The sequence below is a fragment of the Podarcis vaucheri genome (genome assembly GCF_965113315.1).
Source record: "Podarcis vaucheri genome assembly, chromosome: 13".
Lineage (NCBI taxonomy): Eukaryota > Metazoa > Chordata > Lepidosauria > Squamata > Lacertidae > Podarcis > Podarcis vaucheri.
The window spans coordinates 14,796,788-14,824,520 of record NC_138751.1 but is presented as its reverse complement, the minus strand read 5'-3'; the positions used below and the strand labels follow the sequence as shown (position 1 = coordinate 14,824,520).

Genomic DNA, 27,733 nt, shown 5'->3' with positions numbered 1-27,733 from the left:
CCAAGGCCAGATGGTACACCAGTCTTCAGAATTTTTTTATTAATTCAATCTATCTAGGAGCTCTCAAACATTTATCACATTCACACATGCTCTGTAGGGATATATATTTACCAAAGACTGCTGCTCTATCTGATTAGATGGCTGTCAATGGACAGGACCTCCAGGTGTTGCTACAAAGGTCTTCGACCCAAAACGGGTCTGTCTCCAGAGTTCTTATACTCTCTGCTCAATCTCTTATTATGTGTCAGGTGGATGAATATGTTGATTGCAGAGCTTTTGGATTATGTGCCCCTTTTCTGGCAGTGTGATCCATCTCTATCCTTGTCCCCGTGTCTCTAGCAAAAAGGACACAATGGTCCTGCAATGTGACATTTCTTCTTCCAAGGTATATTGTTCCTTAAAAGAAAGTCCTGGTGATCTGCAATAGCCATCAGTCACCAGGACTTGCTGTTCCTCTTGGCAACCTTGCAGGTATTGACTTTTCATTCCAAACATCCATCTATCCTTCTCTCATTCATACAAGTTGCAATGAATTACATTAAAAATAATTCATGTGATGAGTGTAGTGGAGACTTGTTATTTTGAAAATAATACCTGGTATGGTATGCGACAATCCCCTTTTTGATCCTGAAATGTTCTTCCAGGTGAAAACCAAGGCCGAGGCATCATTTCTGAAAAATAAAGTATTGATTGAATCTACTCAGGAGCTCTCAATCATACTACATGTTCACACATGTTCTGCAGGGATATAGTACCCAAGGAGAGTTGTTATGTGTATGACTGCATTCCCAAGGCAATTTATTCCATTTTCCTGACCATTTGCTAACTGTTAACTTGTATGTTACATTCAAGCATTTGCAAGCTTCTGGAAACCTAGTGGAATAAACCACAAGTTTAGCATTTATTTTTGTGCAATTTCCTTTGAGGGGGGGAAATATATGTTTGCAAGCCTGGAATCCACTTGCAAGTCTGGAAGTCTGCATAGGACTATGCACCACCTGAGGCCATGCACGTTGCTCCACAAGTGCCTTTCCCAAAAGAAAGATGTTTGCAGAGCATCACACAAACACACACACACACACACACACACACACACACACAAACACACACACCAGTTTGGTCAATGGGCATAGATGAAGCTCCACTATACCCTTTCTTTTAGAAAAACTGCTTACAGAGCACTACTGGTGTGAATAAAATTTAGCTGGACATATCAGTATACAGTGTGGTGTAGTGGTTAAGAGCGGTAGTCTTGTAATCTGGGGAACCGGGTTCGTGTCCCCACTCCTCCACATGCAGCTGTTGGGTGACCTTGAGCTAGTCACACTTCTCTGAAGTCTCTCAGCCTCACTCACCTCACAGAGTGTTTGTTGTGGGGGAGGAAGGGAAAGGAGATTGTTAGCCGCTTTGAGACTCCTTCGGGTAGTGATAAAGCGGATATCAAATCCAAACTCCTCTTCTTCTTCTACAGATGCATGAGCACATGTAGCACTGGCCTTTTGATCAGTAAAACTAATGAAATAAACCCCTTGTGTTCAGGCTGCCCAAGTAGATTCCCAGTCTAATAGCACAGGTTGTTAGACTGATTTTTGGGCTGCTTGTGCAAAGATCTTCAACCTCAAATGGATCTGTCCCTGAGGTTCTTACACTTAGTCTTGTACCATGTGACAAGCAGACTGATACAGTGTATTGTATATCTTTTGAATACACAAATGGCTACACAAATTAAAGATAATCATCTCTGGCCTTGTCTCGGTGTCTCTGTCTCTAGGCAAAAGGACACCATGTGGTCCTGCAACGTGGCATTTCTGCTTCCAAGGTATATTGTTTCTTAAAACAAAGTCCTGGTTCTTTGAGATGGCCATCAGTCACTGGGACTTGCTTCTTCTCTTTGGCAACTTTGCGGAGCTTGACTTTTCAAATATCACCTCATTCTCTTGCCATTTATACTCAGTTTATACCTGTTAAAATTAGTATCATTATCAAGACAACAAGCATATATCCACCAAATCTTCAGACTCGTTTTGCAAAATAGCATCTGACTTATTATGGTGTGTGACATGTATGCACCTCGGTACAAGTCATAGGTAGGGATGGAGTGGCTATACTCCTGGTTTTTGTTGTTCTGGGTATGATATGTGATGCTACCTCTTCATTTCTATTTATCAGGACAGCTAGATGGAACTTCCGCCTTAAGGGTCAGTAGACTTCTGATTACAAGTGAGATCCTCCTCCCCAGTGCTATTTTTCTTGAAAAAGAGGTGCTGGAACTCACCACAAACACCTCCCTTGCTCTCTTATAATGGCAATGGCACCCATCTGAGAGGTGCCAGAACTGAGTTCTGGCGAGTTCTGGCTGGAAGAAAGCCCTGCTCTTGCCCACTCCACAAAGACACACACAGAATTCAAATCTCCATTTTTAGAGACAGTATATATCTCATTGCCAAAAAAGAAGAGGAAAAATTTGGACTCTCTTCTGGTCAGAGTTCAGGCAGTGGCGTAGCGTGGGTTGTCAGCACCCGGGGCAAGGCAAGTAATTTGCGCCCCCTAACCCGTGGATTTGCGCTCCCTAACCCGTGGATTTGCGCCCCCTAACCCTAACCCCCAAATGTTGCGCCCGGTGCGGCCGGTCCCCCCTGCACCCCCCACGCTACGCCACTGAGTTCAGGGGTTGCCAATGTGGTGCTCAGAGGCACCAGTTGCCTGCCAATGCCTTTTCTGTTATGTCATGCCCCTCATGGCAGCCATTTTGTGTTTGTACTGTTTTATTGTTGTTAGCCGCCCTGAGCCCGGCTTCGGCTGGGGAGGGCGGAATATAAATAAATTATTATTATTGTCAAGGGCTGCCTCAGGTCTCAGCTCACAAAAGACCAACGCCAAGCTCTTCTTATATACAAGCATGTTTATTGCAGTTCATTATTGGTTCCACAACCGAGGCATGCAGCCCCGCGTCTCTTAACCTTAGACGTTAGAAGTCCCCTCTGAATCAGTCCCTCCCCTACACCAGTTTAATAAGCTAACGCTGCTCCACCTTTTTCTCTCTTTCCTTTTCCGCAGGGTCTTTCTGCCCGCCGGGGTTCCTCCCCTCCTGCTTTCCACTGAAGCGGAGTCTCCAGCCTGCTCCTCCCCCCTCCTGCGGGCTTTGGGACCTGGCTCCTCCTCCTCCGGGTTCCCTGTTCTTCCGCGCGCCTCCTCATTTGAACTTGGCGCGCGCGCCCAAACTCTGACCTTCCTTTTGACCGTTATGCTACTCCCCTCACTGCCCTCCTCCCCTTCCGGGAGAACGGCTTGCTCTGATCCCTCCCCTTTCTCTGTCGCCGGAGCTGCTCCCTCTGACACACTGGAACCTCCCCCTCTTTCGCTGCGCTCTGGTGGGGAGGCTGGCCCCGATTCCCAGCTGCTGCTTTGGGGTCCCCTGCTGGCCCCCCGCTCCTGACACTTTCCCCCTGGGGCTCCCCTTGCCCTTACCACAGGCGCCCCTTCTGGGAATCCTCTGATTCGCTGGAGAGACTCATGGAATCCCCTGCGTCATTGCTATCCTCTTCCTCGCTACCCTGGGATTCCTCTCCATCGCTCTCCATTTCCTGCCTTCCCTGTGCCTCTGTCCCTGTACCCCTGACAATTATTATTATTATTATTATTATTATTATTATTATTATTATTATTACTACTACTACTACTACTATTATTATTATACCTTTCCAGTGCTATTTCTCTAGAAAAAGAGGTGCCGAAACTCACCATGAATGCCTCCATTGTTCTCCTATAATGGGGAAGGGCACCCACCTAAGAGGTGCCGGAACTCCGTTCGAGTGAGTTCTGGCTGGAAAAAAGCCATGCCTTTATCAGCCATTTTGTGTCACATCACATGCAGCTCAGGAGCCATTTTGTGACTGGCACCCATGGCCCTATCTCATAATTACAGATATGTCCAGTAAGCCAAAAATGTTGGTGGCCCCAACTTAGTCTATTAAAGGCACCAGCAGTTCCCAGGATTCTTTATAGGAAGACATGACTACTAAAGTTGTACAGTGCTGCCTCGCAAGACGAAAAGAATCTGTTCTGTGATTCTCTTCGTCTAGCGGTTTTTTCGTCTTGCGAAGCAAGCCCATTGAAGGATTAGTGGATTAGCGCTATTAGTGGCTTTTAGCGGCTTATCTGCTGATCGGATCAGCTGATAAGCGGCTTAGCGGCTTAGAAAAGGGGGGGAGGGGGAAAAACCAGCAGGAACTCGCAAGACATTGTCGTCTTGCGAAGCAAGCCCATAGGAAATTTGTTTTGCGAAGCACCTCCAAAACGGAAAACTCTTTCGTCTAGCAAGTTTTCCGTCTTGCGAGGCATTCGTCTTGCGGGGCACCACTGTATAAGAGTGCTTTAAATGTGCGGTGCGGCTCTGACTTAAGTCTAGGCAGGCTAGAAATCTTCGTGTTTTGTTAGACCAAATGGAAAAAGAGCGAAGTCCGAACCAAAGAAGAATAGCAACTTAAACTGATGGAATATGCACAGCTTACAGATTTAACATATAGAATAAGAGAAGAAGAAGAAGAAGAAGAAGAAGAAGAAGAAGAAGAAGAAGAAGAAGAAGAATTATTTATACCCTGTCTAGGCTGAGCAGCTTTTAACAGAGCATTAAAAACAGAATAAAACTTCAAACACATACATTTAAAGAAGATTGGGAAATGTTTATTGAATATATGGGTGAAAATTGTGTACACTTAAAAACGCTGGTAGAATTAAGATAAATTCAACAGTGTAGATAAGTTTTGATTTTTGTACTAATGGAATACTGAATGGTTATCTTATGTAAAAAGGGATTTATTGTAAGCAAACTGAACCAGGGAAAGAGAAGAAGGGAAGTCATTGATTTAAGGTTGCTTAAATGAATATTCCAAAATGTGTGTGTGTGTGTGTGAAATCCCAGAACTGTCTAATTCAGGTATACAATTCCCCTACCTGCCCTGCCCTCACTGAAACTCACAACAATATTTTTCCTAATGAAAGGCTAAATGACACAGCAGAAGTCCTTGAATGATTTAGGACAAATGGCACTCCTTGTAAGAACATGGTGTTTGAACAGTATATTCCTTTTGGAAGCATGCACAGCTACAGTACATTGAGATACCATTGAACACTTTGTCTCTGAACTCAAACTCAAAGATAATAATTGTGGAATTGGCTCTGCAGAGACATCTGAGGGGAATGATCAGATTCTCCATCAAGTTATGGAGGCAGTCCATACTACGAACATCACATTTAAAAAGGGTGAGATTCAGTCCAAACCTGAATCTGTGAAGTGCATGGGCCAGACAGTGACTGCAGCCATACAGCCAGAAGGGTAAGCTACTATGCAGGAAGTAATAAAACAAGATTTCCATCTTAAAGCAGGGGAAGCGCTCATAAAGCATGGATGGCCACAGTATCTGAGAGATGTGTCCTTGCTGCAAAAAAACTTTTAGCATGTAAATGACTCCTTATGTTGTCTAGAAGTTAGGTAACTGTTCTCTGTGCTGGCCATATGACCCGGAAAGCTGTCTGTGGACAAACGCTCCCTCGGTCTGAAAAGCAAAGGTAAAGGAAAAGGACCCCTGGACAGTTATGTCCAGTCAAAGGCGACTATGGGGTTGTGGCGCTCATCTCGCTTTCTGGCCGAGGGAGCGGCATTTGTCCGCAGACAGCTTTCCAGGTCATGTGGCCAGCATGACTAAACTGCTTCTGGCACAACAGAACACTGTGACAAAACCAGAGCGCACGGAAACACTGTTTACCTTCCCGCTGTAAAGGTACCTATTTATCTATTTGTACTGGTGTGCTTTTGAACTGCTAGGTTGACAGAAGCTGGGGCAGAGCAACGGGAGCTCACTCTGTCATGGGGATTTGAACCGCCAGCCTTCCGATCGGCAAGCCCAAGAGGCTCTGTGGTTTAGACCACAGGCTCCCTCAGCCTGAAAGCAAGATGAACGCCGCAAGCCCATAGTCCGCTTTGACTGGACCTAACCGCCCAGGGATCCTTTACCTTACCTTTACCTAGAAGTAAACTTTTATTTGGGAGACAGAGTGTTTCAAAGACAGAGTATCTTCTTGCAACTTATGACTCATCAGGACATTCAGATAACTAAAGCTAGAGCAAGGGGATTGATATGCAAGCTGGCATATCCAGTGATAACTAGAAGGTGGGTGGAAGTTGTTGCGCTTGTGCTAGGCTTGCTTTGAGTAATCAAAGGGAACCACATAAACCACAGGTGGTTCCTGAATTACCATGGAATATGTTGGGTGTAGATGCACTTGAACATGGCTCTCCCGCTTTTCTTCTTGTGGTTGATGTTTTTCAGTATTGAGAAACATCGAGCCTGCCTTGGAAGATGGCAGTAACTGTGACTGTTAAGTTTAAAGTCGGATTACCAGATTTTTTTCCCCAATGAATCCAGGGACACTTTTCAACTTCCTACTAAATAGATGGATTTTGTCAGGGGACTGATTTGTAAATCTGGGGACTGTCCCTGGGAAACAGGGACATCTGGTAACCTTAGTTTAAAGCTATGTTCATGGGTCATGGAATTCCTGGGATAGCTGTGTGTGATAATATGCCCTTCACTAAGAGTGTCGACTGTTTGCTCATGATTGGGGGTTTGAACACGGCTTTAGAAGCTGTTCATCTGGTGGCAATTTCGTTTTTAAACAAAACCAAGCAACTGAGACTGCTAGAAATTTGAGATGGTGACCGGCCAGTCAAGTCCACCCAAGCTGGGGGCTCTTCTCCTTACAAAGCATATTAAGGGAGTTCGCTTTATCCATCTATGCTACCCAATGCCATTTCTACCACAAGAGTGTTTGCTGCCCATCCCAGCTACCTTTAAAAGGACCAGCTGCTGCCTTGCCCGGCCTCCTTCCTCCTTTTCCTCATGTAGAGGAGGAAAAGATAACTCTAGATAACTCTTGTTCTTTGCCAGAACTTGGTGGAAACTGCTGGGTAGACAGCTAAAGGGCGAACCCCTTTAAGAGGCCTTGAGAGGTGAACAACCCCTGGTTTTAGCTTGGACTGGGCTGGGCTGGGCTGGTCGCTTGGCCACCTCAAATTTCCAGCACTCCCAGTCACTTGCTTTTATACCATTCCCGGGCCCTTAATGCTGGATAATGTTCCCAAGGAATGTCCTGGAAGGTGTGCCAGGAAACCCAGCAAGATGGGCAGGGTATAAACAAAATTAGTAGTTGTATAGTCATCGTTGTAGTAGTCTTGGTTTCTGCCCTCATTTAGACCATTATATGGGCTGCCAATGACTACACAGCAACATTATGTTCATGTTTTAAGTATTTTTTAAGAAGTGCTTGTACTCAGAACCCTTTGCAGTTGTTTTTCAGGTGTGAATTTCTTTGGAAATTGGGCATATAGTTCTTGGGGAGTAGATAACAGCAATGTCAGTAAAGCCTGCCAAATGATAAACCTGAAGCAACAGAGCCTTGGAAGGTTTTTTATTGTCGTTGTTGCTGGGAGGTTTTAAAGGGCCATTATTACCCTTTGCTCAAATGATGGTGCCTACATTTGCAGACCACCTGAATGAAGCTCACCAATCAAGGACCACCATTTGGGAACCCCTACTGGGGACCATTGTGTTTTCTGTTCTGCCTTTAGCCAAAAGAACACAAATGCAACAGACAGCAACATTTCCACTGACGTGTTGTCTTTCCCAGTCCTAACTGGAGATGTCAGGAATTGAACCCAGAACCTTCTGCATGGAAGACACATGCTCTGCCACTGAACTAATGTCCTTTGTAGGCATGGGGAGAGACAGAGAAAAGCGGTGGGATTAAATTTGGATTGTGGGTGGAAGAAAATGAATTTTGAGCTGGGTAAGAGGCATGGAGAAGGAGAAAGCCCCAGTTTCCAGTTTTAAAGTAATCTTTACTTTAAAGTTCTGGTATCTCAGTAAGATAAGCAAGATGAGAGTTTGGTAATGTCTCCCTGAAGCCATCCTGGTATAGCAACAATGCTTGCTCTCGCACAGAGATGAAGAAGCCGTAGAAAGCAAGAAAATGAACAGGGTGCCTCTAACGTTTCTTTGTCACTAGGTGGCAGCAGAAAGCAAGGATTGAATTCTGTGTTGGTTGGGGAATCATCAAGAATGTTGATCAGTATACAAATATGAACAGTTGCGTTTCCACAAATAAGTGCTGTGCTTGGTTCATTTCATTCACAAAACCAGGTTTTTAAAACCAATTTCTCTATTTATGAAAAAAAATGGACTGACATTTTTTTTATTTTTATTTTTGCATGCCGCATCACAGACAATAAAGTCAAGACTGGAAGTGGGGGGTATATACATTTTAGACCAGGAGTGGGGGGGGGTGTTTTATCAGCCTAGGGGGCCACCGTTCCTTCTGTTCAAGCTTCCAGGGGCTCCTTGCCAGCAGTGGGCATATCAACCAATAAAAAAGTCTTATCTTTGTGTTGTAGGTTATTTTCTACACACTCGTTGTTGTTGTTTAGTTGTTTAGTCGTGTCCAACTCTTCTTGACCCCATGGACCAGAGCACGCCAGGCACTCCTGTCGGCCACTGCCTCCCGCAGTTTGGTCAGACTCATGTTTGTAGCTTCGAGAACACTGTCCAACCATCTTGTCCTCTGTCGTCCCCTTCTCCTTGTGCCCTCCATCTTTCCCAACATCAGGGTCTTTTCTAGGGACTCTTCTCTTCTCATGAGGTGGCCAAAGTATTGAAGCCTCAGCTTCAGGATCTGTCCTTCCAGTGAGCACTCAGGGCTGATTTCCTTCAGAATGGATAGGTTTGATCTTCTGGCAGTCCATGGGACTCTCAAGAGTCTCCTCCAGCACCATAATTCAAAAGCATCAATTCTTCGGCGATCAGCCTTCTTTATGGTCCAGCTCTCACTTCCATACATCACTACTGGGAAAACCATAGCTTTAACTATACAGACCTTTGTTGGCAAGGTGATGTCTCTACTTTTTAGGTCTCTCCATTTTATCCATAATATCTTCTACATTACAAGTGTTATTGCAATCCTGCTAATGTTTTTATCTGCTTACAGTGGTCTCTTAAGTAAATTAAAATTCCCCTCCATTCTTTATTGAAGTTTTGGTATTCTTAGTTCCTGAGCTTTCTGGTCAGTTTTCCATTCTTCTCTGGTAGGGACTTTGTCTTCTTTCCATCTCCGGGCTAGTAGCATCCGTGTGGCTGTTGTTGCATACATAAAAAGTCTTTCCTGCTCCTTTGAAATATCAGCACCTACAATTCCTAATCAAAAATCTTCTGGTTGTTGTTGTTGTTTTAATAAAAGTTATTTTAAAAAGCCATAGGTGTTTTCCAATCTATGCACTGAGCATTGATCCCTCAGGAAAAGTAGCCGCAAACAGTTCAGGCTTAAAATTGCTGCACACCACTCTACTCTCCAAGCAGTGTGAGGTTCCAGGAGTTAATAATAATAAGGGCAAGCTAGCAGATATAAGAACTCTTTGCAGCAGAAGTAGCGGACAGAGGCATATGTAAGCATATTTACAAGCATTTATTCAGCATCAGGACAAAGGAAAAAACATGTCTGCTTCCCTTTGTGTCCAAGCAAACAGCATAGGCAAAAGCTATATAGAAGGGAAGTTCCCAGCAGACTGTGTTGGATGTAAACTGGCATGTGACATACAGCAACTCTACATGCCTGTTCTAAAGGAAACTATATCCTAGCAGTGACCACTGACAAGGCCTGGGATGCTGCATTGTTCATTTGACCAGTCCATATATGAGTAAATGGTTCATCTTTCTTCCTGCCTTTCCATGCCCTGCCCTAGCCCAGCTCTATATAAGAATGAGCCCAGCAGCCTGAGACACAGTTGTTCTGTGTATGACTGCATTCCCAAGGCAGTTTATTCCATTTTCCTGACCATTTGCTAACTATTAACTTGTACGTTGTTGCCCTTCATTGGCTCCAATGGAGGGGGAGAGTTAGTTACACCATTTCCAGGCAGGTGCTGATGATGTCCCGCCCCTGGGGCCTCTTGCATGTATCAATAAGACTGGATCAAGTAAATCCAAAGCAATCTCTGTCCTTCCTTTGCCTGTTTCTGGGGCTACCACCAGGGAGTTAACATTTGCTCCCTGAGTTCCCTTCTGCCAACAAAGGTCTTCTCTTCCAGAATAGAGTGTCAGGGACTGGGCAAAGGAGGAGGAGGGGTGGAGACCACCTTCCCATCCTGTCCCTTCCAGGGAGGAGGAGGAGGGAGACAATATAGATTTCCAATAGTGGTTTGTGGGAGGTCAGAGCTCCGAGCCAGAGGGGGAAAGTTGGGAAATAATGGGAGAAGAGGAGCAGGCAGAGCCAGAGCAGTAGCTGGCTGACACGTTGTCATTAGACAGCAGTCCAGATCCACCACCTCCCAGAACCAGGCAGGCCTTAAAAGTGGGAGAACAAAGAGCTCAAAGGACAGAGGACACTTAGTGGCACCTGTAGAGAAGAAGATGATGATGATGAATGAGGAAGTGGGAGAGAAGGAGGTGGAGATTCATTCAGGACAACGCCATTATCTAAGAGGCTCTCTCTGTAAAGTTTGAAATAAAAAAGGACTTTAAGAAACTTTTCCTTGCCTTTATACTTTTCTGGGCAACTAGCTGGGAGCCACTGACAGCAGCCTGACATAGAGGCACCTCCATTCCTGCTTAACTTTCTTAAGGCAGCCCACCAACCTGAGGGTTATTACAGTGGTACCTCAGGTTACATACGCTTCAAGTTACATACACTTCAGGTTACAGACTATGCTAACCCATAAATCGTGCTTCAGGTTAAGAACTTTGCTTTAGGATGAGAACAGAAATCATCTCCGGTGGAAGCAGGAGGCCCCATTAGCTAAAGTGGTGTTTCAGGTTAAGAACGGTTTCAGGTTAAGAACAGACCTCCGGAACGAATTAAGTACTTAACCCGAGGTACCACTGTATTGTTCTTCCCATAAAACAAAAGAGGGACAAGAGCAACAGATTAACAACTAAAAGGCTTTCCATAAATGTTAATACTGCTTTAGTCTAGAACATCAGAGCCAACTGCTAGGAGCTGAGGCCCCTTCACTCCCCATAAAATATTTGAAGGGGCCAGCCCTCCCCCAGTTGATGAGCACTGCCATTCAACTGGTGTCTGTGTGCTGCATCTTGTGATCAATTATGGGAGCGGGGCTTACTTGCCTCAATATTTTATTCAAGTTAGCATCCCTGGTCTAGAAACAGTGGAGGCAGGTATGCTAGGACGAATGGGGCACAGCCCCACAAAGCTCCACCTGCCCTCAGAAAGTCCCAGTGTTGTGTGTTCTTTCTTACATCTGTCCCTTCCTTCTACCTGTTGTCCCTGGAGGGGAAAGAGAACAAAACCAGAATTGCTTGGCTCTGCCTGTCATTGACTCTGCCGCCACTTACCATTGGTTTTACTGCCTTCTGCCCTACAAATCCTACCAGTCCCAATGGACACCAGCCTCCACTGGTCCAGAATCCAGGATCTGTGATTCCCATGAAGGAGAATTGTGATGTTAAGAGTATAAAATACTGTTTTAATTCTTCCTGCCATCACCACATGGACGAAATGGCAACCAGTGGGGATAGGTTTTGACCTTCCATAAAAGGTCAACCAGAAGGTGGAACATATTCAGCACTAGGTGCCTCTGCACACGAACCTTATTTGACTCCATGATACTTCAACAATCGCCAGCTTTAAGTTTTGGGTTCTCTCTTCTTTCTCTAATCTTCCCATTTATGATTTTAAGAACAGAAAATACCAATTTACTTCTTCCTGCTATCCCCACATTTACAATGCCAATAAGTAAGGATAGGTTTTTAATTTGCTGCACATTTCCTTCCACTGAAGGTCACCCAGAAGATGGGGGTTGTCACCTACCTTTGCCTTCTTGCTTTCCTGGTCTCCTATTCTTTCCCAGCAGGTGAGTGCTTTAACAATTATCTGGGAATTCCCCAGAAATTTTAATTGGGGTTAAGCATTTATAAAAACAAATGCTTGTCAGATTTTCAGGTGATGATAACCCAGCTAAGGCTGTTGAAATAAATAACCAGGCAATGGAAGCAGGTCCATTAGGGTGAATAGGAAACTGCCCTACCAACCTCAATCTGCTCTGAACCACTCCTCATATTCATATTGACAACCAGTCAGGGAGTGGCTCTGCCTGTCATTGACTCTGGATCCACTTACTGTTTGCCTCCCTGCTTTCTGTCCCAATTTCATATTGGTGCCATGGGGTACCAGTCACCAATGGAAGCAGGAATGTTTCAATTAGGTCTGCATTCATTAATCTTAAAATTATCTGTGCACATTTGTATGTGAAGTAGGATTCCACATTGAAAATTGCATTCTAACATCTTTTGTCCCCCTCCCCCATCTGTTTCTTCTTTTACTCCTCTCTCCATACAGTAAAGGCCAGATCCTGTCCCAGGAATTGGATGAAATCCCAGGGCAGCTGCTATGCATATTTTGACTCTCACAAAACTTGGTCTGAAGCTGAGGTAAGAAGCTGTTTCTCACCAACCAAGCTGTCACATCAGGTGCTGTCATGGGTTTCAGATGACATTTTTGTGAGGAGGGCTATCAGTGTGAGCTGTTGGGAGACAATACCTGGCCAGCATCTTGGTATAATCAAAAGAGAGTTGCTCACCCATTGTGTTCAATTAACCTGTTTCCACAGGAGCCAAGAAAGCTTAATTAACAGTCAGGAGAGATGGCCTGGCAAGAAGGTACCACCTCACAAGTGAAAAGATACAAGCTATCTCTGCCCCTTTGTCCCTCCAGCTTGCATGTGAGCAGGAGGGACCTCAGGGCTCACTCAGCTGGGGGGGGGGGAGTGGAGCCTTCCCATCCCCAAGCCAAGAACTGCAAACAAGCTGTGTCGTCCTCAGCTCTGCAGGGTGTTGGGATGAAAGTGCCTCATCTCTTGCAATGAGAGCTGTGGCCGTTTCACCCCATGCCTTGAGGGCTGGGGCCAGTACAGATTGTTCTTTCAACACCATGGTGTATCGCCAGATTGTGATGTTTGGCTGGTGACACATCATGGTGTTGAAAACCTGACACCACCCAGCTATATACAGTTAAGAAGAACTATTTCAAACATTAAGATAATAGTTAAATTCAAGGATAAGCTACAAAACCAGATTAAAACACAGGTCAGCATTCCACATGCCTGCAGAAAGGTAAAGGGACCCCTGACCATTAGGTCCAGTCGTGACCGACTCTGGGGTTGCGCGCTCATCTCGCTCTATAGGCCGAGGGAGCCGGCGTTTGTCTGCAGACAGCCTCTGGGTCATGTGGCCAGCATGACTAAGCGCTTCTGGTGAACCAGAGCAGCGCACAGAAACGCCGTTTACCTTCCCGCCGGAGCGGTCCTTATTTATCTACTTGCACTTTGACGGGCTTTCGAACTGCTAAGTTGGCAGGAGCAGGGACCGAGCAACAGGAGCTCCTTCGAACCGCTGACCTTCTGATCGGCAAGTCCTAGGCTCTGTGGTTTAACCCACAGCGCCACCCGCTTCTGAAAAGAGTGCAGCCAAATCATGACTATGAGCATTCTACCTGCATTCATCCTAGTTTTTGTGTATGAGCTTCAAGGTGGTTTTCTTGCACCAAGATTGAGTGCTTTAAGCACCTTTAATTGCACTCGTGTGCAGCAGGTCCAGCAGGTTTCTTTAGTTTCCCAGCAGGTCCAGAGGATGGAGAAAGGGGCCTGGCTTCACTCACACTATTTTCTTCACCCCTTTTTCTCTCTTCCTTCCTCAGCTGCTTTAGTTCCCATTTGAAAAACTTCCAACTCTCCACCACTGGTGTTTTATGATTTTTAAATAATTGTTATTACTTATTTGACAAGTTCTGAACCACTCTGGGAAAGCTTTGTGGGAAAGTGTGTGTGTGTGTGTGTGTGTGTGTGTGTGTGTTAGCAATAGTGGTGGAGCTTATTTACTTGCTTGGCTATTCTCAGAATGAGTGCATGAGCTTTGGCTGTGGGACCCATCTTGCCTCCATCCTCAATGAGAAAGAGTCAAATGCGGTGGCCAATTACATCTCTGCATACCAGAAAAAGGAAAGTCGGATTTGGATTGGGCTGCATGATCCCACTGAGGTGAGTTGCCTTTACTTTCTCAATTTCAGGCCATTGTCACTGAGTAATGGCTTCTTAGCATCACCATTCCATCCTTACCCGAATCGTCTCCCCAGATTACTCCAATATGTGACTTTTCCACAATTTTCTAATAGAATCCTCCTCTAATATTGCTGTGGAAGTGGGGAGATGATTAACATATTCAATCCTCCTGGCAAACTGGGAATAATATCCCCTCACTCACCCAAGTTTAGGATGTTCCACCATTCTCCAGCAGAGTTGCTTGTTCTTTGAGGAAAATAAGTGGCTCACATAAATGTAAACTAAGCTTGAATAATAAAGAAAACTGTAACAAAAATACAAAATAAGAGAAACTAAATACAACAACATGAGGCAAGTCTGAGGCAACAAGCGAGAAGAAGCAGTTGGTCCCTCTTAACTGATATTCTTAACGGAACACAGATACTGAAGGGAGGGGCTGATTCCGGAGCAAAACACACAAGCCCCACCCACCAGATACCAAGCACTCTACTATTCAAATTAGGTCCCAGTGTTTTTCTTACAAATACAGTCATACCTTGGTTCTCAAATGCCTTGTGACTCGAATGTTTTGGCTTCCGAACGCCGGAAACCTAGAAGTGAGTTTTTCGGTTTGTAAACGTTCTTTGGAACCCAAAGGTCTGACGTAGCTTCTGATTGAGTGCAGGAAGCTCCTGCAGCCTATGGGAAGTCACGCCTTGGTTTTGCATTGTTTTTGGAAGTCGAACGGACTTCCAGAAAGGATTCCGCAAGAGAACCAAGGTACGACTGTAACTCCATCATAACTGGCAATTGCTTCATAACTGGTCAACTCTCCATGTGACCTTTGCATTGGCCTCCTCGTATCAAATGAATGTATGATCTGTTCCATCATATTGCTGCAGAAAGGGCATTGGAAGTGGTCGGACGATGAGATCTACGATTACAAAGGCTGGGATTTTAATCGCCCAGACAACTTCAACAATGAAGAATATTGTGTGCATCTGGCAAAGGGGACAGGTAAGCAAGCAATTTGTAGGGACTGACTAAAAAAATGCCTATCACTCCATCAGTTTCAAGTATTTCAAAGGGTAGTATCTGATTTTAAAAATCAGAAAAATCAAACTCAAAATACTCTGGTTAGTCATTGCTACTGATGGTCCATTCATTTGAAAAGGTTTACTCTGGGTATTAGTTGATTGGATACACTCTCAGCCTGGTGCTTCTCTGTACTAAGGTTCACAAGTCAATTATCTCTGGAGATCTGACCAGAAGTGGTCCTACGTATTGATCCTTTAGGGAAACTTCCAATCATACCATGAAGCAGAATCTTTTTCTGCAGTCAGCCTTCATTCTTCGGTTGCATGTGATCACATATTTTGTTCAGAAAACAGTGGTTGCCAAAGTAAGATCTGGGTTATGCCATCTTATACTCTATCATGTTTCTTAACAAAATGATTAGGCTCAAACAGCATTTAATAATACTAAGAATAATATTCATTCATTCATTCATTCATTCATTCTCTGAGTGTCTCCCGAAAGAATATTAATAGCATGATAAAACATTTAAGACTTTGAAGCCAGGTGATTAGTGAGTGACCTTCATATGTTTGGTTAGTTCTGGGTCACAGCCCTGTTGTGAGTCCTGAAAAGGCCAGACTCACTGGAACAAACTGTGGAAAATGTTTTTAAATGCTTTAAAATAGGTTTTTAATCTGTGGCATTTTAAATTTTGGTTTTTTGTTTTGTTTTTCTCTGTTGGGGGTGGGATAAACATTTAGTTGGGCCTGGGGATTAGTTTAATTTTAGTATAATTGTAATTTGGTTGTTGTTGTTAGATTCTACTGTTTTATTGGTTCATTGTATAGTTTGTATTCTGTTCTGAAGGAGAGAAGGTCAGGGCTGCCTGGGAGTGGGCCCCAGCCAATAGAATGACTGAGGCAGGTTCCACAGGTGGGGTTGCACTGGGACACCCAATATCAGTGATCATGGGTAGGAGGAGGAGTTACGCTAAGACCAGACCATGTCATTACCGAGGAGGCAGGTTTAGTCATTGTTTGAAGACTATCCCTGCCTCTGGGTCTGGTCTTGACCGGAAGGTTACTGGAATAAACAAGGGAGACCCACATGACCTGAAGGTGCTGCTGTGCAATGCCAGGTCAATGATTCATAAGACCACTGCCATCCATGACTTGATTGGGATGGAGGACTTGACCTGGCATGTGTAACAGAGACTTGGTTGGATGAGGCAAAAGGCCTGTCCTTGTCGCTGCTTGTCCACCAGGTTTCTCTTACACACAGCAACCCAGGTCATATGGGCAGGGAGGCGAGGTTGCAGTGAGTTTTGGGAACTCATTAGCTTGCACCAGGTGTCCTATTGGGAAGATCCAGGTTTCTGAGCATGTGTTCTGGAAGTTGGACAACATGATTCCTTTTGGTGTATCGACTTCCCCACTGTACCAAGGATTCCCTGGCTGAGCTGCTTCAGGTCATGGCAGATGGTCTCCTGGAGACACCTAGTTTGGTTGTCCTAGGGGATTTTAACATCCATGCTGACACAACCTTATAATGGGCTGCTTGGGACTTCGTGGAAAGCATGGTCTCCATGAGGCTGTCCCTGAATGAATTTGGCCCAACTCATAGTCGCAGACATGTCTTAGACCTGGAGTTCACCTTTATGGATGTGGGTGATATGACACTAAGAAAAAGCAAAAAGAAAGCAAAAAGAAAGAAGTGCCATGGTCAGATCACTTCCTGGTGTTGTGACCCTTCCCCTCTGCAGGGAGGTGGGACCGATTTGGATCCGCCTCCACACCACTTAATGGATTCAAATGGTTTGCAGAGAGTGGTGTTGTTGTCTTCCACTGCCTCCCACTCCTGTCTTCCACTGCCTCCCATAGTTTGGTCAAATTCATGCTGGTAGCTTCAAGAACACTGTCCAACCATCTCGTCCTCTGCCATCCCCTTCTCCTTGTGCCCTCCATCTTTCCCAACATCAGGGTCTTTTCCAGGGAGTCTTCTCTTCTCATGAGGTGGCCAAAGTAGGGGATATTTTATCCCGTGTTGATGGCCTTTCAGCTGATTCCCCGGTGGCCCACTGGAATGCAGAGTTAACCAGAGCTATCGACTGTCTGGCTCCGAAGCGCTCTCCCCAACTGCATGGAGCCTGGCAGCCTCATGGTTTTATCCAGAGCTGAGGGTGATGAAACAATCACTGAGGTGGCAATAGCGCTAGTGGTGGAAATCGGACCAGAAACGGGTTAGAGCTCAATGTCGAGCCTACCAAGTGGCAATAGCGATGGTGAAGAGGTCCTTCTTCACTGCCTCTATTGCATCTGCAGAAAACAGCAGCAGGAGACTCTTTCAGGTGGTTCACAATCTTAACAGAACCACCTTCACCATTGGGGCCTGGTAAGGACCCCAAGATCTCCTGCAATGATTTTGCAACTTTTTTGCAGGCAAAGCCGCTCAGATTCGGAAAGAGGTAGACACCATCATGGGAGCAGGGCTGGGGCAGGAGAGTGCTAGAGTCCTGTCTATTCCAGTTGCATGGGATCAGTTCCAATCTGTTACCTCCGAGGATGTGGACAGGCTGCTTGGATGAGTGAAACTGACCACCTGTCTCCTCGATCCTTGCCCATCCTGGCTCATAAAAGTGAGCCGGGAAGGGCAGGGTGATGGGCTCCGGGGGATAGTGAATGCTTCCCTCTGTGAGCAAGCTTTCCCGGAACCGCTGAAAGAGGCAGTTATTAAATCGCGTCTTTAAAAAACATCTTTGGACATGGCCAATATGGACAACTATCACCCAGTCTCAAATCTTCCATTCTTGGGCAAGGTGATTGAGCGGGTGGTTGCCAAACAACTTCAAGCACACCTGGAGGATGCGGACCTTTTGGATCCCTTCCAATTGGGATTCAGGCCTCATCATGGGACTGAAACTGCCTTGGTCACGCTGGTCAATGATCTCTGGTGGACTAGGGACAAGGGTGAAAGCTGTTTCCTAGTTCTGCTGGATCTCTCAGCGGCCTTTGATACCATCAACCATGACATCCTTCTGGACTGTCTAGAGGCACTAGGAGCTGGGGGCACTGTTATATAGTGGTTCTGCTCCTTCCTCCTGGGCCATGTTCAGAAAGTGATGGTGGGGGTGAGTGCTCAGACCCCTGGGCTCTCACTTGTTGGGTGCCTCAGGGTTCCGTCCTCTCCCCCATGCTTTTCAACATCTACATGCAGCCGCTGGTAGAGATCATCAGCGGGTTTGGGCTTGGTGTTCATCAGTATGCAGATGATACCCAGCTCTACCTCTCTTTCAAATCAGAACCAGTGAAGGCGGTGAAGGTCCTTTTTGAGGGTCTGGGCAGTTGGAGGATAGATGGCAGCTAACAGATTGAGGCTGAATCCTGACAAGACAGAAGTACTGTTTTGGGGGGACAAGGGGATGGCAGGTGTGGAGGACTCTCTGGTTCTGAATGGGGTAACTGTGCACCTGAAGGACCAGATGTGCAGCCTGGGACTCATTTTAGACTCACAGCTGTCCGTGGAGGCACAGGTCAATTCTGTGTTCAGGGCAGCTGCCTACCAGCTCCATCTGGTATGCAGGCTGAGACCCTACCTGCCTGCAGACTGTCTTGCCAGAGTAGTGCATGCTCTAGTTATCTCTCGCTTGGACTACTGCAATGCGCTCTGTGTGGGGCTACCTTTGAAGGTGAGCCAGAAACTACAACTTATGCAGAATGCGGCAGCTAGACTGGTGACTGGGAGTAGCTGCAGAGATCATATAGCACTGGTCCTGAAATGCCTACATTGGCTCCCACTACGTTTCTGAGCACAATTCAAAGTGTTGGTGCTGATCTTGAAAGCCCTCAATGGACTCAGCCCAGTATACCTGAAGGAGTGTCTCCACCCCCATTGTTCAACCTGGGCACAGAGGTCCAGCTCTGAGGGCCTTCTGGTGGTTCCCTCACTATTATTAAAGTCTGAATCCATTTTATTCCCCCTACACATTGGGGAAAGGAATAATAGGCAATAAGAAGTAACTTTCCTTTTTTCTTGAATTATAATTTTTGTTTTGAATTTCAGGTTTTAAGAAGTGGAATGATGTAAACTGCAACAAGACATACGCCTTCATCTGCAAGCAATAACTCTAAAGGAGACTTCCCTTCTCCACTGTGTTGGCTGGGAAGCTGCCTTTACATTATTTCTACTCTTTCTCATCACTTTCAAAATAGCCATTGCTATAGAGATGCCTCTTCAATTTCCCCCTTCCCTTTGAAATTTTCTTGGACCTGCAGCAGAGCATCATCTTAATAAATTCTCTTCCATGCATATTTTCCTTATTGCATTGCTGTTCTGCTTTGTCCATCCATACTTACAAGCACGGCCACCCCACCTATGAGGCAAGGTGAAGTTCTTGCCTCAGACGGCAAGCAGGGATGGGTGGCAGATTGGCCTCCTGCTCTTGTTGACTGTCTCCTCCGTCTCCACCAGCCTGCCCTGCTTGCATCCACATTCCCTCCTATAATGCAAGGACATCATAGATGATAGGAGAGACCTGCCCCTGTTACATGGGTGCATTATGTATGTGCCCTGAGGGAATGGCAAAGAGAATGATGATGAGGGCATTGGCACTGGAAGGCCTTTTCTGGGTGAGTGCCAGCTGCCCACAAGTGGGGACCTGGGGGTGAGTGACAGGGGTGTCATGTGAGCTGGAATCGCATGGGGTGGCAGGACCTGAGGTCACAGGAGGAGAGAAGGTTATCCTGGCTCTGCCTTTACCTCTTCCACAAACCCAAGTGCTCAATCCCTTCCTGAAGCCATTTACTAGGTACTGGAGTCAGGAACATTGGCATGTTGCTGTTAGTTAGGATAAGCCTGACTTTCAGCATAGCTGACAAGAAAGGCTGTAGAGGATTGGTTCCTCCTTTGCAAGGTGTGTAGTTCTTGGGCAGGCAGGTGAAGCAGGAAAGAACAGCATCCCCTACCATGTAAAGGAGCCCCATTGTCTTTTAGACTTCTTCACTATGATTCTTGGGGGTGCAATGTTCTCATTTGCTTCAGTTGCCAGGATGCCTTGGGCTGGCCTTCCTTAGTGACACTTCTTCTACCATCACCGTTGCTCACAACAAAGAGAGCATGCATACCTCAAAGTAGCTACAAATTCCCATCCTAAAGCACACTCCTTTTCTCAGAGCTCCTCAGCATGGTTTATACTATAACCAGAATTGTGGAAGCCATAAAGTGAGGACAGGGAAAATTACAGGAGGTCCCCACAGCATGTGACTGTTGAGATACCTCCGGGGAGATGGGGGCAATTGGCAGGCCCCCAGATGGCTCTAGCCCACCGGCCGGCAGCCGGGCAAACTCCAGTTCTTGGAACAGCATCAAAACTGTGACTCAAGCCTCAGAGACCTTTAGAGACTGAGCACGCAAGCTTGTACGTTACATTCAAGCATTTGCATGCTTCTGGAAATCTAGTGGAATAAACCACAAGTTTAACATTTATTTTTGTGCTATTTCCTTCGAGGGGAAAAAAGATATGTTTGCAAGCCTGGAATCCACTTGCAAGTCTGGAAGTCTGTTTAGGGCTATGCACCACCTGAGGCCATGCAAGTTGCTCCACAAGTGCCTTTCACAAAAGAAAGGTGTTTGCAGAGCATCACACAAAGAGACAGACACACACAGACAGACACACCAGATCGACAGTTCAACAGTTTGCTCAATGGGCATAGATGAAGCTCCACTAGAAGACTTTCTTTTAGAAAAACTGCTTGCAGAGCACTACTGGTGTGAATAAAATTGAGCTGGACATGGCAGATTACAGATGCATGAGCACATGAGAAAACAGGATAAAAGCACTGGCTTTTTGATCAGTAAAACTAATGAATTAAACTCCTTGTGTTCGGGCTGCCCAAATAGATTCCCAGTCTAATAGCACAGAGGGTTGTTAGACTGATTTTGGGGCTGCAATGCAAAGGTCTTCAACCTCAAATGGATCTGTCTCTGAGGTTCTTACACATAGTCTCATACCATGTGACAAGCAGACTGATACTGTGCATTGTATACCTTTTGAATTATGAGCCCCTCTTCCGGCTACACAAATTAAAGATGCTCATCTCTGGCCTTGTCTCGGTGTCTCTGTCTCTAGGCAAAAGGACAAAACAGTGCATGCTGGCAATCTTGTAGGGCCATTTCACCCATTACACAGTAGCAAACCCAGCAAAGGGAAAGCCCTAGGTTGTCCCTCAATGGGGTATTTTTCTCTATAATATGTATATCCTGAATGCAACCCAAGATCAGAGGGGAAATCAGAGAGACCAAGTCTGCTATGTCTACCTGTCAGGTTTCAGGGAATCCGATCCCCCCTCCCTCATGGCTGGCTGCCAGAAATGGGAAAACAAGGTGTTCTTACCAAGATAATTTATTCAATATTCACAGCGACATAGGATGTCGCCTCTCAGATAATGGTGTTGCTCCAAATAAGTCCCACCCCTCCGTCTCTCCTATTATACATCATTCCTACATCGGCTAATCTGTGTGTTCTGCCTCTGAGCTTTCTGTTCTCCTACTCTCAATGCCCACCGAGACCTGAGAGGAGAGTTCAGGAATGCTTCCTAAAGACACTGAGTCTGTCAGCTGTCTCTCCCCTAGTTCTTTTTCCTCCTCCTGCTTGTCATCCAGTATCTCCCAGCTTCTCGCCTCTGCAGCCTCTGAATTATTACCTTCTGCAAACCACTGTTCTAAATCTATGCTGTCTCCTCTTTGAAGGGCAGAAGAAGGGGGGAGCGGTCTCCACCATTCCTCCTCAGTCCAGTCTCCTAGGACCTCCCTGACTCCAACAAGACTGTGTCCAGAGGTGATCATCTGTGCTCTCCCCTTTTACATTTTCTATCACTTAATCATTGCCATGAGGGCAATGTAAACTTTTATTTGGGAGACAGAGTGTCTCAAAGACAGAGTATCCTCGTGCAACTTATCAGGACATTCAGATAACTAAAGCTAGAGCAAGAGGATTGATATGCAAGCTGGCATATCCAGTGATAACTAGAAGGTGGGTGGAAGTTGTTGTGCTTGTGCTAGGCTTGCTTTGAGTAATCAAAGGGAACCACATAAACCACAGGTGGTTCCTGAATTACCATGGAATATGTTGGGTGTAGATGCACTTGAACATGGCTCTCCCCCTTTTCTTCTTGTGGTCGATGTTTTTCAATATTGAGAAACATCGAGCCTGCCTTGGAAGATGGCAGTAACTGTGACTGTTAAGTTTAAAGTCAGATTACCAGATTTTTTTTTCCAATGAATCCAGGGACACTTTTCAACTTCCTACTAAATAGATGGATTTTGTCAGGGGACTGATTTGTAAATCCGGGGACTGTCCCTGAGAAACGGGGACATCTGGTAACCTTAGTTTAAAGCTATGTTCATGGGTCATGGAATTCCTGGGATAGCTGTGTGTGATAATATGCCCTTCACTAAGAGTGTCGACTGTTTGCTCATGATTGGGGGTTTGAACACGGCTTTAGAAGCTGTTCATCTGGTGGCAATTTCGTTTTTCAACAAAACCAAGCAACTGAGACTGCTAGAAACTTGAGATGGTGACCGGCCAGTCAAGTCCACCCAAGCTAGGGCTGGGGGCTCTTCTCCTTACAAAGCATATTAAGGGAGTTCGCTTTATCCATCTGCACTACCCAATGCCATTTCTACCACAAGAGTGTTTGCTGCCCATCCCAGCTACCTTTAAAAGGACCAGCTGCTGCCTTGCCCGGCCTCCTTTCTCCTTTTCCTCATGTAGAGGAGACTTACCCATTTCTCCCTCCCTTCCTCAGTTTAGAGGCTCTCTCTGGGGCTTGTAGTCGCCACCGGTTATCAGAGCCAGAAAGGAACTTAACTCCTAACAACAGTTGCCTCTAGGCTGAATTTTTTTTTGCTATTCTTTCAGTGAGTAGGAGGAATTTTATTAGATCACCCTTGTTCTTTGTCAGAACCTGGTGGAAACTGCTGGGTAGACAGCTAAAGGGCAACCCCTTTAAGAGGCCTTGAGAGGTGAACAACCCCTGGTTTTAGCTTGGACTGGGCTGGGCTGGGCTGGTCGCTTGGCCACCTCAAATTTCCAGCACTCCCAGTCACTTGCTTTTATACCATTCCCGGGCCCTTAATGCTGGATAATGTTCCCAAGGAATTTCCTGGAAGGTGTGCCAGGAAACCCAGCAAGATGGGCAGGGTATAAACAAAATTAGTAGTTGTATAGTCATCGTTGTAGTAGTCTTGGTTTCTGCCCTCATTTAGACCATTATATGGGCTGCCAATGACTACACAGCAACATTATGTTCATGTTTTAAGTATTTTTTAAGAAGTGCTTGTATTCAGAACCCTTTGCAGTTGCTTTTCAGGTGTGAATTTCTTTGGAAATTGGGCATATAGTTCTTGGGGAGTAGATAACAGCAATGTCAGTAAAGCCTGCCAAATGATAAACCTGAAGCAACAGAGCCTTGGAAGGTTTTTTATTGTCGTTGTTGCTGGGAGGTTTTAAAGGGCCATTATTACCCTTTGCTCAAATGATGGTGCCTACATTTGCAGACCACCTGAATGAAGCTCACCAATCAAGGACCACCATTTGGGAACCCCTACTGGGGACCATTGTGTTTTTCTGTTCTGCCTTTAGCCAAAAGAACACAAATGCAACAGACAGCAACATTTCCACTGACGTGTTGTCTTTCCCAGTCCTAACTGGAGATGTCAGGAATTGAACCCAGAACCTTCTGCATGGAAGACACATGCTCTGCCACTGAACTACTGTCCTTTGTAGGCATGGGGAGAGACAGAGAAAAGCGGTGGGATTAAATTTGGATTGTGGGTGGAAGAAAATGAATTTTGAGCTGGGTAAGAGGCATGGAGAAGGAGAAAGCCCCAGTTTCCAGTTTTAAAGTAATCTTTACTTTAAAGGTCTGGTATCTCAGTAAGATAAGCAAGATGAGAGTTTGGTAATGTCTCCCTGAAGCCATCCTGGTATAGCAACAATGCTTGCTCTCGCACAGAGATGAAGAAGCCGTAGAAAGCAAGAAAATGAACAGGGTGCCTCTAACGTTTCTTTGTCACTAGGTGGCAGCAGAAAGCAAGGGTTGAATTCTGTGTTGGTTGGGGAATCATCAAGAATGTTGATCAGTATACAAATATGAACAGTTGCATTTCCACAAATAAGTGCTGTGCTTGGTTCATTTCATTCACAAAACCAGGTTTTTAAAACCAATTTCTCTATTTATGAAAACAAATGGACTGACATTTTTATTTTTATTTTTGCATGCCGCATCAGAGACAATAAAGTCAAGACTGGAAGTGGGGGGTATATACATTTTAGACCAGGAGTGGGGGGGGGGTGTTTTATCAGCCTAGGGGGCCACCGTTCCTTCTGTTCAAGCTTCCAGGGGCTCCTTGCCAGCAGTGGGCATAGCAACAAATAAAAATCTTATCTTTGTGTTGTAGGTTATTTTCTACACACTCGTTGTTGTTGTTGTTTAGTCATTTAGTCGTGTCCGACTCTTCGTGACCCCATGGACCAGAGCACGCCAGGCACTCCTGTCTTCCACTGCCTCCCGCAGTTTGGTCAGACTCATGTTTGTAGCTTCAAGAACACTGTCCAACCATCTTGTCCTCTGTCGTCCCCTTCTCCTTGTGCCCTCCATCTTTCCCGACATCAGGGTCTTTTCTAGGGACTCTTCTCTTCTCCTGAGGTGGCCAAAGTATTGAAGCCTCAGCTTCAGGATCTGTCCTTCCAGTGAGCACTCAGGGCTGATTTCCTTAAGAATGGATAGGTTTGATTTTCTGGCAGTCCATGGGACTCTCAAGAGTCTCCTCCAGCACCATAATTCAAAAGCATCAATTCTTCGGCGATCAGCCTTCTTTATGGTCCAGCTCTCACTTCCATACATCACTACTGGGAAAACCATAGCTTTAACTATACAGACCTTTGTTGGCAAGGTGATGTCTCTGCTTTTTAGGTCTCTCCATTTTATCCATAATATCTTCTACATTACAAGTGCTATTGCAATCCTGCTAATGTTTTTATCTGCTTACAGTGGTCTCTTAAGTAAATTAAAATTCCCCTCCATTCTTTATTGAAGTTTTGGTATTCTTAGTTCCTGAGCTTTCTGTTCAGTTTTCCATTCTTCTCTGGTAGGGACTTTGTCTTCTTTCCATCTCCGGGCTAGTAGCATCCGTGTGGCTGTTGTTGCATACATAAAAAGTCTTTCCTGCTCCTTTGAAATATCAGCACCTACAATTCCTAATAAAAAAGCTTCTGGTTGTTGTTGTTGTTTTAATAAAAGTTATTTTTAAAAGCCATAGGTGTTTTCCAATCTATGCACTGAGCATTGATCCCTCAGGAAAAGTAGCCGCAAACAGGCTTAAAATTGTTGCACACCACTCTACTCTCCAAGCAGTGTGAGGTTCCAGGAGTTAATAATAATAAGGGCAAGCTAGCAGAGATAAGAACTCTTTGTAACAGAAGTAGCGGACAGAGGCATATGTAAGCATATTTACAAGCATTTATTCAGCATCAGGACAAAGGAAAAAACATGTCTGTTTCCCTTTGTGTCCAAGCAAACAGCATAGGCAAAAGCTATATAGAAGGGAAGTTCCCAGCAGACTGTGCTGGAAGTAAACTGACATGTGACATACAGCAACTCTACATGCCTGTTCTAAAGGTGGAACGAAACTATATCCTAGCAGTGACCTCTGACAAGGCCTGGGATGCTGCATTGTTCATTCCACTAGTCCATATATGAGTAAATGGTTCATCTTTCTTCCTGCCTTTCCATGCCCTGCCCTAGCCCAGCTCTATATAAGAATGAGCCCAGCAGCCTGAGACACAGTTGTTCTGTGTATGACTGCATTCCCAAGGCAGTTTATTCCATTTTCCTGACCATTTGCTAACTATTAACTTGTACGTTGTTGCCCTTCATTGGCTCCAATGGAGGGGGAGAGTTAGTTACACCATTTCCAGGCAGGTGCTGATGATGTCCCGCCCCTGGGGCCTCTTGCATGTATCAATAAGACTGGATCAAGTAAATCCAAAGCAATCTCTGTCCTTCCTTTGCCTGTTTCTGGGGCTACCACCAGGGAGTTAACTTTTGCTCCCTGAGTTCCCTTCTGCCAACAAAGGTCTTCTCTTCCAGAATAGAGTGTCAGGGACTGGGTAAAGGAGGAGGAGGGGTGGAGACCACCTTCCCATCCTGTCCCTTCCAGGGAGGAGGAGGAGGGAGACAATATAGATTTCCAATAGTGGTTTGTGGGAGGTCAGAGCTCCGAGCCAGAGGGGGAAAGTTGGGAAATAATGGGAGAAGAGGAGCAGGCAGAGCCAGAGCAGTAGCTGGCTGACACGTTGTCATTAGACAGCAGTCCAGATCCACCACCTCCCAGAACCAGTCAGGCCTTAAAAGTGGGAGAACAAAGAGCTCGAAGGACAGAGGACACTTAGTGGCACCTGTAGAGAAGAAGATGATGATGATGAATGAGAAAGTGGGAGCGAAGGAGGTGGAGATTCATTCAGGACAACGCCATTATCTAAGAGGCTCTCTCTGTAAAGTTTGAAATAAAAAAGGACTGTAAGAAACTTTTCCTTGCTTTTATACTTTTCTGGGCAACTAGCTGGGAGCCACTGACAGCAGCCTGACATAGAGGCACCTCCACTCCTTCTTAACTTTCTTAAGGCAGCCCACCAACCTGAGGGTTATTACAGTGGTACCTCAGGTGTCATACACTTCAAGTTACATACGCTTCAGGTTACAGACGCCGCTAACCCAGAAATCGTGCTTCAGGATGAGAACAGAAATTGTGCTCTGGCGGTGCAGCGGCAGCAGGAGACCCCATTAGCTAAAGTGGTGCTTCAGGTTAAGAACGGTTTCAGGTTAAGAACAGACCTCCGGAACGAATTAAGTACTTAACCCGAGGCACCACTGTATTGTTCTTCCCATAAAACAAAAAAGGGACAAGAGCAACAGATTAACAACTAAAAGGCTTTCCATAAATGTTAATGCTGCTTTAGTCTAGATCATTGGAGCCAACTGCTAGGAGCTGAGGCCCCTTCACTCCCCATAAAATATTTGAAGGGGCCAGCTCTCCCCCAGTTGATGGGCCCTGCCATTCAAATGGTGTCTGTGTGCTGCATCTTGTGATCAATTATGGGAGCGGGGCTTACTTGCCTCAATATTTTATTCAAGTTAGCATCCCTGGTCTAGAAACAGTGGAGGCAGGTATGCTAGGACGAATGGGGCACAGCCTCACAAAGCTCCACCTGCCCTCAGAAAGTCCCAGTGTTGTGTGTTCTTTCTTACATCTGTCCCTTCCTTCTACCTGTTGTCCCTGGAGGGGAAAGAGAACAAAACCAGAATTGCTTGGCTCTGCCTGTCATTGACTCTGCCGCCACTTACCATTGGTTTTACTGCCTTCTGCCCTACAAATCCTACCAGTCCCAATGGACACCAGCCTCCACTGGTCCAGAATCCAGGATCTGTGATTCCTCAACAATGGCAAACTTTTTAGGTTCTCCCTTCTTTCCCTAACCTTCTCGTTTTTCTCCATTCTTTTCCTTCTCTTCTCTTTTTTTAGAAATTCACATGAAGGATAATTGTGATGTTAAGAGTATAA

The 27,733-nt window shown here is 45.5% G+C and overlaps 2 protein-coding genes across 10 annotated transcripts in view; one reads left to right on the top strand and one right to left on the bottom strand.

The window, feature by feature from the left end:
• The window catches only part of LOC309517154 (C-type lectin BpLec-like), a 97,295-nt gene extending 77,875 nt beyond the window's left edge, over positions 1 to 19,420 (top strand). For all 3 annotated transcript variants that reach the window (XM_082196247.1, XM_082196246.1, XM_082196248.1), the window contains 5 exons: positions 11,845 to 11,917; positions 12,403 to 12,494; positions 13,958 to 14,098; positions 15,001 to 15,115; positions 19,175 to 19,420. In XM_082196247.1, the coding sequence (XP_082052373.1) occupies positions 11,857 to 11,917; positions 12,403 to 12,494; positions 13,958 to 14,098; positions 15,001 to 15,115; positions 19,175 to 19,236 (471 nt within the window). In that variant the 5' untranslated portion in view covers positions 11,845 to 11,856 and the 3' untranslated portion in view covers positions 19,237 to 19,420. The remainder of the gene's footprint in view (positions 1 to 11,844; positions 11,918 to 12,402; positions 12,495 to 13,957; positions 14,099 to 15,000; positions 15,116 to 19,174) is intronic.
• Positions 1 to 27,733, bottom strand: part of LOC309517150 (regenerating islet-derived protein 4-like) — a 57,663-nt gene that overhangs the window by 6,695 nt on the left and 23,235 nt on the right. The window contains exons 1-3 of one of the 7 annotated variants that reach the window (XM_082196235.1): positions 14,322 to 14,695; positions 11,875 to 11,937; positions 595 to 671 (exon numbers count right to left, since the gene is read on the bottom strand). The exons of 2 other annotated variants lie outside the window; for them this stretch is intronic. In XM_082196235.1, coding sequence (XP_082052361.1) covers positions 595 to 669 — 75 coding nt within the window. In that variant the 5' untranslated portion in view covers positions 670 to 671; positions 11,875 to 11,937; positions 14,322 to 14,695. Of the gene's footprint in view, positions 1 to 594; positions 672 to 3,741; positions 3,971 to 11,874; positions 11,938 to 13,627; positions 13,921 to 14,321; positions 14,696 to 27,733 lie in introns of those variants that run through there. 4 more of the 7 variants (XM_082196237.1, XM_082196238.1, XM_082196234.1 and 1 more) reach the window with 4 other exon arrangements.